Genomic DNA, 13,031 nt, shown 5'->3' with positions numbered 1-13,031 from the left:
TCCTAGATTTGGCAAACCTCACCCCCAACCGAGGGCTGCTTCCAACAGTGCGGGGGTGGGGGTGGGGGTGGGGGTGGGCATTTCCTCCTCAGTTTAAGCTTTCTAGGACAGTTGCTTCAGCCACACCCTGGCTCAAGGTCACTCGCACACGTCCCTCTGCTCCACTCTCCGTGCCAGCTCCTGGTTGCTCAGCAAATAGTCATCAATGAATGTGAAGATTTCCTCAGGGGTGACAGGTTCCATGTAGCGTTCTCGATCAATACCCTGCTTGTCAATCAACACCATGTTGAAGTAGGAACGAGTAAGGCGCTGGAATTGCCTAGACAGAGTAGTTCAGAGAGCAGTGAGACTTTGATCCAAGTCCCACAAGACTGGACTACTCTGCTCTTTTATAGTTCTGGACCTCCTTGTTCCACCTCTGCCACCCCCATCTCACATCCTTTTTTGCTTATTTTCTGCTGCATTGCTAGTCCTGGGAGCCTTTCATGTCTAGTTTTCCCTCCTAAGCCTAGCCTGGCATTTTTGTGTTTTGCCACTTGAAGCAAGAATATTGCACACTGCATGCAGCCTGCATGGAGAAGCTCCAGGAGGCATGTAACTGGAGAACCTATGACTTGCAGGCACATCAAGCTTAGGAGCTCTCAGGTTGATTAGCAAATCCTGCTTAACTCTTTCATCAGTAGTTGCAAGTCTCCGTCCTCAGTATTTCCTAGTCTCTTTAACTGCCCTGAATTGTTCCGTCCCCACTGAAACTGAATCCTAGAGGTAGGTATTATTTCTCAGAGAACACTGATGCCCTTATTGGACCTGAGCATAAATGGGGGGGAGGGCTATAAGGCTGATTACGGATAGATAAAGAGACAAGTCAACTTCTACCACCTGTTACCTATAACCTTCTCTTTCATGAGGGACAGATAGATATGGTTCAGATTTCAGTGACCAAAGATGCCTTTTCTCCTTTGGAGACTGGAAGTAAACAGAGGAACTCATAGGCAACGAGATGAGAAGCTTCCTAGTGATTCTAGTCTGGCATGGAATCCTTTGTCTCTCTCAGTTGTGGCTCTTCAAAGTCACCTGAGGTGCCTTTATGAAAGCCCAGATCTGTGCTTTGAGGTAGAGCCTGGCTACGTGCATTTTAAGGCTCTGTTTAGTTCCTTTAGAACTGAGAATCACTGTCCTTATTTAGCTATAAGAGTTCAACCACAAGAAATGCCTCCAAGACACTAATTCACGCCTGCCAGCTCAGGCCTGCTCTTGGTTGCTATTGTCCTCTATCAGCTTCTTGCTTATCCCTGCCCTGCAACCTCACAGCCCGCACCTGAGCTCCTCAATGATGCCTGCTGATAGTTGTTGCTCCCGGATGCGCCCCACCTCCTGAGGTGGCTGTCCTACCAATTCAATAATGGTCACATGCCGCAGGTCCAGTCCACAGGTGGATTGCTGGGAGAGAAAGAGAACATTAAATAGAATAGCCTTTTGTATTTACATTCTTAGACTGCTTGGCTAAACTTCCCCCCCCACACACACACCCCGACTCCATTAAGGCAACATGGGAAAGGAAGGGTTTCTGCAATGATCCTACAATCTCATTATCAAGTGATCGCAATACTAGGAGGTCTGTACAACCTCTTCCCTCTCACTCCTGAAGTACTGGCTTCCCAAAAGTGTTTCCTTTATTCTACTTAACTGTCTGAAACACATTGTACAACATGGAATAGAAAAGAGAAAAAAATTCTTGACAGCCGCCTAGTCTGTTTTTTTTTTTTTTTTTAATCAATCTTTTACCTACCTTCCTTATCTCTCTCTCCCACTTATCAGGTGAAATCACCATACAACTTCCTTGCTTTTCTTTGCAGTATCATGGCACTTTGGTACTGATAGTGACAGGCAGCATTGACCTGGAGCTAGATAGCTTGGATTCAGTCCCAGCTCTACCACTTACTAGCTAGAGATCTTGGCCACTCACTGAATCTATCTGTTTCAGTTCCCTCAAGTCTTCAGTGGGGCAAAAAAATAGTACATACATCGTTGGGGTTGTTGTGAGAATTAGTTGTATATGTGTAAGAAGCATGCCAATCCTTATGTGGTACTTACCCAGCACTTATTGTACAAGTGAAATTCCTTGGAAACACACATGTAGGTTATTCTTAATATTTACATTTGACCACAGCTGTTTTACAAGCCTCTCTACATTCCATTCCCAGCCCACACCCAGTTCCTTGCAAGATTCATCTCCAATGCCATACTTACTGACTTTTCCATGCATGCCATACTTCCTAACTTTTCCACAAAATACCCTTTTTAAAATGTGACTGATATACATAATGATTAAAATGAATCAAATACGATCCACAAAAAAGTAGGAATATGTAGGTTTTGTGTTGCGCAGAGTAAACTTTTTACTAAGCCAGTAGGTCTCACCTGCAGCATAGAGATCTGCATTTTGTAGTATCGATTGGAGGGATCAGGAGCGGAAACTATGAGGAGTCTCTGTTTGTCATAGAACTGATCCAGGAGGCCAGCAGCTGAGTTAACATTGACATTAATCTTCATAGCTAGGACAGAAGCAGATGGTCAGTCAGAACATGCCCTTCTTCACCCCTAAAGGCATTCCAGTCTTGTACATCCTTGCCCTCCCTTCTCTGAGGTGAATTCTTGAAGGAAACCTGACTATTTTATACTCTTCTTTTTGAGGTATAAGTATTCTTTTGGGGAATGTTGGCCCTTAAAATAGAGCTATGTCAGAATCTCTATTCTCATACCGCATGCATTGATACTTGACCCCTAGGCAATGGAAGGAATTCTTTCAGAGTGCCCCTGAGCCACAAGCATAGTCACTCCTTTCCTAGTTTCACTCACGAGTACAGACAGGTGGTGATCCTGACCACTGTCGACTTGACTGGCAGACTCGGGATGGGGTCCCCTGGCGTTCATAACCACCATCACAGTGGTATTCACAGATGGCACCATAGTTGTCCCCCGCTGAGCTGCAGGTGAGGTAGCCGTGCTGTGGTGGTTTCAGAGTGGGACATCGTCTTACTGCCGGGGAAAAGGTCAAGTTAGGGATTATGATATCTCTCATAGTCAGGAAGGGCTAAAGGGCCCACTCCAGGCTGTCTAGGACAAGAGGCTTGAGATGATTCAAATGAATAGATTTTCTGTGTTTTCAGTAGCTAGAAGGTGATACAATTTTATTCACTAAGGAATTAAATTTGACATGCAAACCCAAATTCCTAGTCTTTATGAACACACACACACACACACACATAGATGACTGTAAATGCATAAAAGAGAATATTGCCATCTATGTTTGTACACTTTTATAGATAACCAGTGTAAATATGACCAACTTGCAGAATGACTTTTCTTTCTTTTGAGGCCTGATCTCACAATCAATACAGCACAGGCTGAGAAGGATTCTCTGGGGGGGTGGAGAGGGGAGAGGCCCTAAACTCACTATCTGCCTTAGCTTCCCAAGTGCTAATCTTACAGGTATGTGCCACCATACTTGGTCAGACCTACATTTAATAGTGTATACGTTGGACGAGTCCATGATTGAGAGACTGTTTAAACCAATCATGATACAGATTTAGAACAGAATTACTAGGTTGTACTTAAAAATTATTCCTTGTGTTTTAATGAAAAGTAGAAAGAGTGAGCTTAAATTATACATTGTAAGTATGTATATAGAAAAGACTAGAAGGAGAATACTAAGATGTTACAACAAAGAGCCCTGGAAGATGGGTGTAATAAATTATTCTGTTTATGTGTTGCTTTAATTTTAGTTTTGAGATAGCATCCTGCTACTTAGCCCAGGCTAACCTTGAGCTTGCTTTTCTCTTTCTGCTTCACCTGCTGGAATTACAAGCATGTGCTATTCTACCTGGTTATTTTTTTTCAAATGTCTAGTTATAATCATGAGTTATTTTAAAGTGGCAAAAACAAAAACCAAACCAAACCAAAACAAAACAAAAAACGAAGTGAAAGTGTGTAACCAGAAGCATAGAGGAGGGGGGCCAGCAGGCCACCAATGTTATCATTTCAGTAGATAGATGCAGCAACAACTGATTAGATTTGATCATTTTGAATACTAAGAAAAGAAACGGATGTAGACTATTTGTGAATTGTATATAGATTTAGAAGGACGATAAAGTCTTGTTGGAGAATCAAGTTTTCTAGAATAATTTTATGCCAATGTAGTGTAGGTTTTCTTAATAAGTCTGTTTGATGAAGTTGATTTTTCCCCAATATAAAAAAAAGAGGGAAACTGTCATGGGTTTCTGAAGGTCAGGGTAGAGCAGGAATTTGAACAGTGTATACAATGAAGAACTTTTTTTTTTCTTCTGACCTTGTACTTTTACAATGAACTTGCAGCTGGCCCTGTTGTAGGCTCGGTCATAGGCAGTGTAACGAATCACATGCTCTCCTTCAGGGAAGTGAGAACCAGGCTCTGGACCTCGAAGTGTCACCCTGCATGAGACAGGGCGAAGAAGTTACTGAACAACTAAGGGAAAGATAGTTAGAATTGAGATCTGAGGCACATCTTTTCTTCAGACTCAGCCTGTATTGTTGGATCATGTGAGCACAGTGGGGTGTTGGAAGATCCTGCTATTTAAAGGTCATAGTCTACCATGTCTAGATAGCTCCACTGAGCTCCATGCAAAATGGAGAACTCACTTTCCCAGCAGGGCTTCCTCTTCTCTACCTTATCTCAGGAGTCCAGCCCCCATACTCTAACTGAGAAATGTCACTTAATCCTTGGTGAAGTTTCAGGCTCAACTTCCTGGATTGTGTCCCCATGGAAATGAGGTATCCCAGAACCTTAAGCCTCAGCCAATAAGCTTTCACCCTAAGAAGAACCCTTTCCCACTTTTCAAGATTTATATAGTTCTTGTTCACCCCAAATAAAGAATACAAACTGTTCCCTTGAATACTAAGAGAGCTGTTTCACTCAATGTTGTCTAAAAGAACTGTAACACTGAAATCCTCTGAGAAGACCTTCTCCTCCCTGTAATTCACTGCTGGACCAGGATCCTGCTGACCCACCCTTTCAGAGCTTTGCTCCATCATTCCCTGCTTGGTGTGCCTGGACACTCAGAGGGAAGAAGTGGACAACAGAACCACACTGGGGAACTGGGAGAATCTACTGGGGACACAAGAGGCATGCATGACTCAAGCTCACCTGGTGATGGTACCATCAGCAGAATCTTTCACTAAGGGTGGGTCCCAGTAGACTCGAGCAGTTAATTTCTCTGGCTCTGCCATTTTCTCACGAGAGTGAGGACAACGGATCTTGGGTGGATCTATGTCTGCCAATGTCAAAATATAAATGTAGATTTATAGGTCCTCTGCCGTCCCTCATGGAAGCAATATTATACACCACTGGGTAGGTAAAAAACAAAAGTTCACCTTTATCTAGGAAAAAGGGGAAAGGAGCCTGGCTCTCTAGGCAATAATGCTATGCCCACTTTGTATTGTCATAGTGAAAAATAGTTCTGTGATTAGAATTCCACATCTTCTGTGAACATAATGCCAGATAACCTTTGTAACAGAATAACTGGAGCTACCAGCATTTACCTACACATACAGGCTCGCCTCCACTCCATCGCCCATCTTCCATGCAGATGCGGCTGCGATCGCCTTCTAGGTGGTAGCCACTAGAACAGCTATAGTCACAACGGGAGTCAAGCAGCATTCCATTGGTGCAGGTGTAGGTGCCACTAGTGATGAATGGCAGTGCATGGCACCTCATCTCTAAGAGAGAACCAAACAGCAAGTTCAGCACCCTATAGGACTATCTAGAAGGGAGGCATGAGTGTCTACCACAGTGTGTGTGTGTGTGTGTGTGTGTGTGTGTTGGGGGTTGGGGGCAGTTGTTACATTCAACAGAGAATATAGAAATCTCATCTAGCCTGCTCTTAACATTTTTTATGAAAATGCCTTTCCCTCAAATTGTCTTTTTTTATTTTTTTTCGCATTACAAAGTAAAAGAGCAATCTGAGTGGGATGGAGAGTGGGGTCTAAAAAAGTAAATCAGTTGTCTAAGTGCATGATTATGAAAATAAGACCTCAGTTTGCATCCTACCTTCACCTCTTGCTCTCTGACTTAGAGACAATGCCTTATTTCTCCGAGTCTTACTGTTTTTATTTTTAATCAACAAATGACATTTACCTCATAGGATAATTTAAGGGAAGCCTCAGTAATGGTTAATTTTTGTTTCTTGCTCCTTAGATGCTGGGTCTTCTTCAATTGGTATATGCCCCAAAGCATGTTCAAAGTTCCTTGGCTGTATACAATGTTAAGCCAAGGCTCACTTAGATGCCACAGTCAGCTGCCTTTCGGTCCACTCAAGTCAGGCCACTGTCTGGAGGGCATGGTGAAATTTAATAAAAGTGGAATATGTGCTTTCAAGACTGTTAGCATATAGTTGTGAGCCTATCATTAGTCTTGTTTTGGATAACTGACATTCGAGAGAAGTAAGCCATACACATTTCTTTAGCTTGTCTAAGTCTTACAGAGTTTGAATGGTAGGACTTTTCAGAAAAATTTTGTAGAGGCTCTGTTTATGTTTCTGCTTAACTAAATGAAACTTGATGCTGAGCTGATGGTTTTTCTTTCTCACTGCATTGGTTATGTTAAACACACACACACACACACACACACACCACACAAACACACATACACACTCCAAAATGACCCCTTTGAAACCAGAGCCAATGAGAAAGCTAGGTGAACTCAGATCAATCCATTTCCTCAGTATTATGGGACAGTGAAAGCAATAGATTCAATTATGAGGAAGGTCCTAGCTAAAGGCAGGACTCAACTGTAATAGCCACCTTATGGAAATGGCTGCATCTCTATGCTTTTGACTACTTTGATGCTTATGATTCATAGCTTTATATCTTTTTTTTTGTCAGTTCAATTCAAATTCACTTTGGAAAGGATGAGGTTTAAGTCCTAACACAGCTCAGTCATCATGGCTTGAAGGGTTGCTGCAGTGGCTTCTCTTTGGTCACCCACCTTTTTCTCTCCTCCATAGCTTCTTTTTATTTTTTTCACCAAGCTTATTTATCTCTGAATTCTCAGCACATATGCTGTGCACACCTTTAAGTTTCTATCCCCTTAGCCTATGAGCAACCTAAAGGTAGTTGAGGAGCTGAGTGAGATCCTGCAGCATCCTGTGCACATGGATGTCCTTCACATGGTATTTGGTGACCACACATGGAAAGCCTTTTGCTGCCAAAAGGCTGAAGAGTCTGAATAAGAAGTAGGGGTTTGGGAGATGAAGTGAGGTAGAATTCAAGATATGTGTGTATTTGTATCCCCACATCATACTATTGGCATTTCTTTTTACTTTAAGAAGAGAATGAAGACTAGCAGATGTCTCATCAACTTTACTGGCAAGACCTCTAAGGTTGTAGGCTAGGAAGATTAATGACACCTGACCACAAGTGGGAAGGAGTCTGGAACACATCCTTGAAAGCCCCAAGAAGTGGCCCAGGCCTAGATCAGTTAATTCCTCATGGCCAAGTCTTGTCCTCCCACACACATTTCTGGGTTCTGTGAGTCAGAGTGGCTGGCTAGGACTTAAATATCCACATTACTTGGATAGTAACCACCACATACAGAGAAAAAGAAACCACAATGTCAGGAAGAGAAAAGACTCTGTTGGAGGCCTATGGAAAGTTCCTAACTTTCACAGTGTAAAACTCCCAGGCCATATATCGTCCATGGCGAGCAGGCTAACTTCTCTCTCATACACATATCCATATATGCTCACATTCAACTTACGCCTGCAGTAGGCAGTTCCAGACCAACGCCGGCTTGGCAAACATTGCACCGACTTCCGTCCAATCAGTCGAAAGCCCCGGTCACAGGAGAGCTCACAACGCGTGCCTAGGCTACTGTGATAATTTCCTCCCCTTGGTGAGTAGCATGTGCTTTCTCCATCCTGGATGTTCAATGTGTAACACCATCGGGGGACTGTAGTAGCAGAAGAAAAGTAAGCTAAAAGTACAGTAATCAACTTTACACAAATAGTAACTGTAGGCAACTCGGTAAAGCTGGGAGTAGGAGAGGTGGCCCTCCTCAGGGAAGAGTTACACTGATTTGTTGTCCAGTGCCTTAATGGCCAGCCCTGAAAACATGCATACAAGTAACATGGACTCAACAGACTTATATTTAGGAATGTGTGTGTATGCATGCATGCATGCACACGAGCACCCATGTGTGTATGCATACAAATGCATACACGCATACAATAACAATGGATGAATTAAGAAGCCATAAATTTATGGAAAGTGAAGGGAAAAATGTAATGGAAACACAGCCTAAAAAGTAAACTAAAACAAAACAAAACAAAACAACATCAACAGCAAAACAGTGTGGTAGTTTCAAAAGGGAAGACACAGAACTCATTGGAATAGAATAGAAAAGCCAGAAACAGGCTTAAGTAGGTCAACATGATTTTGGACAAAGGTGCAAAAACAATTCAATGGTGAAAAGACAGCCTTTCACAACAATTGACACTAGAGAAATTGGAGTTTCAGGTGCAAAAATGGAGACAGGGGAGGAAGAGAACTAGAACCTAAATCTCACACCTTACTCGAAAATTTTTCGTCAAAATTGATGTTAGATTTGCATTGAAAACAAACAGAACAGAGCTTATGGAAAATTAGAAAATCTGGGATTCAAAAATAAGCAAAGAAGTCTTAGAAATGATCCAAAAGCATAAATTATTAAAGAAAATCAATAAACTGGAACTTTTCAAGGGAAAAACTTTTGCTCTATGAATAAGGTCAAGAAAAATGCAAAATCTGGGAGAAAATATTTGCAAACCATATATCACATCCACAACAAAAGACTAGTTAATAGAATACAGAATATAGAAAGAATTTTCAAAACTCAACAGTAAAGATGTGGACAAAAGACACAAAGAGACATGTTATTAAAGAGGATCTATGAATGATTAATAAACATATGAAAAGATGTTCTGCACCATTAGTCACTAAAGAAATGCAAAATAAAACCTTAGGGCAATATCATTAATAAACCCCTTAGGATGTCTAATGTATGGAATGATAATACAAAGTGCTAAAGAACATGGAGAGAAACCAGAACTACAAATTGCTTGGGGAAATAGATAAACAATGGCACACTGGAAAATAGTAGTTTATCGAGAAGTTATATATTTTCTTTGTAAAGAAAGTTGACCTTGCGACTTCGTTTCAAGGTATTTACTCAATGGAAATAAAGACCTGAGTTCACACACAGTCTTGCACCCAGATGTTCGAAGTACCTCTATTTGTAATTGTCAAAAACTGGTTCTGTGTGTGAACAGCATAGCTAATGGGTTTTATTTCTGTATAAAGTTGTATAAGAATAATGTGCTGATACAGGTGACAACACAGATGAATTCTAATTGTATTTTGGGAAGCTAGAGAAACAAGATTCCATTATATGACAAATACACAGGCAATACCATAGGCATAGAGTACAGCTCCATGTCAGAGGTAAAGACAGAGGGGAAGTGCAACATGACAGCATGGTTTCTGAGGAGATAAAACTGTTTTTGTTCTCTGGTGCTAGTTATCTTACTCAATGTATTGGTCAAAACTCATGGAACTGTACATCAGAAAGCGCATTCTGCTGTATGCAAATTTACAAAACATGGAAGATACACATTAGAGAGAGAACAGGATCGTGACCTTAAAGCAGACTGCAGAGGACTGAAAGTCTACTCCCAGTTCAGTATCGAACACACAAGTTCACAGGATGGTTCTATCATAAAGATGCTTTACTCATTACAAAATAGCTGCTTCTTCCCTGGTTCCATGTTCTTGTTTATATTTTGAGATACAGCCTACTATGCAGTCCATGCTGGCCTCAAACTCATGATCCCTTGCTTTAATCTCCTGAGTGCTGGGATTACAGGTGTATACCCGTATACCTCATTCCATATGGTTCAGAGTTTAGAGGGACACAAACAACTGGATGGTGGCCTGCACAAGTTCACCCACACAGCATGGCACACATCTGTTTGCCAAAATTTGGAAGGCAAAAAGGACCATATAAGCTTGTTTGATTTTCAAATCAGAGGGACAAGGATATGGGGAACTTTTACTCAAAGCACATTACAACAGGAGATCAAGGAACAATGAAAGGCTAGGGCCTCTGTTTGCATGCATCTAGAGAATAAAGATAGATGACAGAGCAAAAACTATTCTCCAACCAAACGGTGCTTTGGGCTTCCCCCTATTAGTTTAAGTCAGTGGCAGTGGTGGGGCTGCCATCTGGAGACACCATTTCCGGATTACACAATGTTGCTTAAGTGCTAGATTTGTGCGGAGCTGATAATTACAAAGCCATAACACATATCACAAAGACTTACACGGGAGCCTGGGATCTCAAAAACACATCTGTTCTTTTTTGTCTCCTATATCCTGTCAAGGAAAATGGAGACAAACCAGATTGAAACTGGTAGAGGAAACAAGAATGGAAGCCAGAGATACAAAGCTCAGAATCAATACAAAGAGAGTGATAGAAGCCCAGCTACTGTAAATAAGTTCAAGCTTGCTGGCCTGGTCTCAGAAAGACAAATACATTTTATTTCATATTTGTGGTTCCTAGACTTTATGCAGATGTAAAGAATTATGGCATGCAGGTACAAATGGAACTATCTAAGGGGATCAAAGGGGACCAACGGAAGCAGCAAGGGGTGAGAAATGGGAGGGTACAGAGGTAGGGAGGGATTCGTTCCACACACAATATATACTTGTAGGAATTCTGTTTAATTGCTAGCCCAGATGTGCCATAAGGACAGAATGCTAGAAAACAGAAAAGGGGCAAAACCACAAACTCATTTTTTCAAATAAGGGAGAAGGTAGTCTCTAGGTACTATAGCCTGGTGCCACTGATGCGACTGAGAGAGCACAGCGTGCTAGAACATTTCAAGGTGAGGCTTGTGAGCCAGCAGGAGCACTCAAGAACAGGTTATTCCAGAATGACCTGATTTCCTTTCTGGGTAGGGCTACTGGACTGGTAGAACAAGGATGATGATAGATACGTTATGTGCAAGTCAGTGAGGCATATGACAGACCATACTTTCCATGCCAATGATGTGGTTAAAAGGAAGAAATACAAAAGAAGTGACAATATAGTTCAAGAGAGGCATAACTGGCTGAACAACTGGACATAAAAACTGCAACTGAAACTAAGACTATGGCTAAATGCTGCATGGTGAAATGTCTGCTGGGACATGTAATCATATTGAGTCCTGTGTTTACGCATCGTTCTTCCATTTTCCTGTCCATCTCATATAGTTCTCTTAAGCCCTGTGAGGTATGCAGTCTTCATCCTTATAGATGAAGAAGTGACTTTCCCAGAGTTCCTTGAGAAGTAAGGGGCAGGGGCAGGGGCAGGGGCAGGGGCAGGGGCAGGGGCAGGGGCAGGATGGAATCTGAGCTTTGTCTGTTCTTAAAGTGGGTTATTCTAAGTATAAAACCTGCCATTGCAGCTGCCATTTTGAAGTATCTATTAATCCAGCCACATGTTTCATGAAATCAAAGTTCAATTAGCTATATAGTAAAAAGTCTCCTCTCGGTCCTTCTCATATGCCTATGCTCATTATTTCCCTTCCATAGGGCGCATGGTAACAGTTTGTTTATAGATACAATGCAAACCCTTGCATAGCATCTTACTTTTCATTTTTTTTTTTGACACATGTGCAAGCATATTGTGTTCACTATTCCCACCACGGCTTTACATTTTATGGTTCTTGGTATCAAACCCAGGACTTTATGCATGCTGGGCAAATGCTCTATCACTGATCTATGGGCACAGTTCTAACTACAATTTTTGAAGTGAATAATGTGTTTCTGAAATCTTTGCATATTACAACATAGCAAGTGTGCACTTTATTTAAATGGAATAACATTTATAGAACACTTGGTATTATGAGTGGCACATGATAGTAGCTTGTCTGGCATTAACAAACTAGAAGGGCTCTCATTTTTAGGGCATACAAGGACAAGAAAGTCTAGCAACTAGGAAAAGACCTTCCCTGTGGTAAACCCAAGGTAACCCAGGCAGTTACTAGTTTGCTCAGGACTGAGACAAGCTGTGGGGCAGCTGCTTAGCCACCCAGCAGACTAAGGCTCTACCTCCAGAATAAGGTTTCTGACTCCAGGCAGGTTTCTTGATAAGAGAATGGCAGAAGGTTTGTGAAGACAATATCAACCTATGTAGACAGTTTTCCCTAAAATAGGGGAAAGTGTTCCTTTTCCTTGTTATATCTTAAAAAACAATTAATTCAATTTTTAATGAAAGACATGGGATAAGCATGGCTCTGTGGTCAGGCAGACCTCACTTTAAATGCCCATTCTGCCATTGTAAGCTTTCCCTGAGCTTAGTTGTCCGGTCTGTAAAATGGGAGATAATAAAGCAGCCCCATGTGGCTGTGGTGAGAAGCAAATAGAATCACCCACAGCAATGCCCACTCTCCAGAATGGTGCTCTTTAAATCAGTGTCATGGTTGGAGCCACTGTCTCACCTGCCTTTAAGCATCAATACACTATGGCATCTATTTCTAGTACTTCCATTTGGAGCTATCACCTCTAAACTGCAGGAAGTTTTTAAATGGCACAGTTGCAGAGACAATGGTTACGAGGCACAAAAGAGATTACAAGGGAGGCCAGGACCTCAGGTTGTACTTTTCCTGGCCACTCCTTTCCATGCATCATTGATAATCTTGTTTAGTTTATTTTAGGCCTGGAGACCAAGTTCCAAAGACATACGACACCAAGGCAAATGCTATTGTGTGATATAGAGGCTTTTGAAGGGCTTTTTGATCATTTAAAAAATAACCAGTGATGCAGGTAAGGGGTAATAATGAGAACGCCAGACCCTTCAAGAGTACTTCTGGGATGAGAGGTATGGCTGGGTGGTAGAAAATCTGCATGAGTCCCTGAGCTCAATTCACAACCCCACATCACGAAATACCTTTTACATTTGGTGTTTTTTTTTTTTTTTA

The 13,031-nt window shown here is 41.8% G+C and overlaps 1 protein-coding gene across 2 annotated transcripts in view; it reads right to left on the bottom strand.

Moving 5' to 3' along the window:
• Nucleotides 1–6: 6 nt before the first annotated feature.
• Srpx2 (sushi repeat containing protein X-linked 2) overlaps nt 7–13,031 on the bottom strand; it is a 23,261-nt gene continuing 10,236 nt past the window's right edge. The window contains exons 4-11 of one of the 2 annotated variants that reach the window (XM_031376221.1): nt 7,793–7,984; nt 5,578–5,754; nt 5,183–5,309; nt 4,349–4,470; nt 2,860–3,039; nt 2,422–2,555; nt 1,319–1,440; nt 7–319 (exon numbers count right to left, since the gene is read on the bottom strand). In XM_031376221.1, the coding sequence (XP_031232081.1) occupies nt 139–319; nt 1,319–1,440; nt 2,422–2,555; nt 2,860–3,039; nt 4,349–4,470; nt 5,183–5,309; nt 5,578–5,754; nt 7,793–7,984 (1,235 nt within the window). In that variant the 3' untranslated portion in view covers nt 7–138. The remainder of the gene's footprint in view (nt 320–1,318; nt 1,441–2,421; nt 2,556–2,859; nt 3,040–4,348; nt 4,471–5,182; nt 5,310–5,577; nt 5,755–7,792; nt 7,985–13,031) is intronic. The other variant, XM_031376222.1, reaches the window with a different exon arrangement.

The sequence above is a fragment of the Mastomys coucha genome, chromosome X (genome assembly GCF_008632895.1).
Source record: "Mastomys coucha isolate ucsf_1 chromosome X, UCSF_Mcou_1, whole genome shotgun sequence".
Lineage (NCBI taxonomy): Eukaryota > Metazoa > Chordata > Mammalia > Rodentia > Muridae > Mastomys > Mastomys coucha.
Note: the sequence above shows the minus strand (reverse complement) of the source record. Positions and strands in the feature narration are given on the sequence as shown.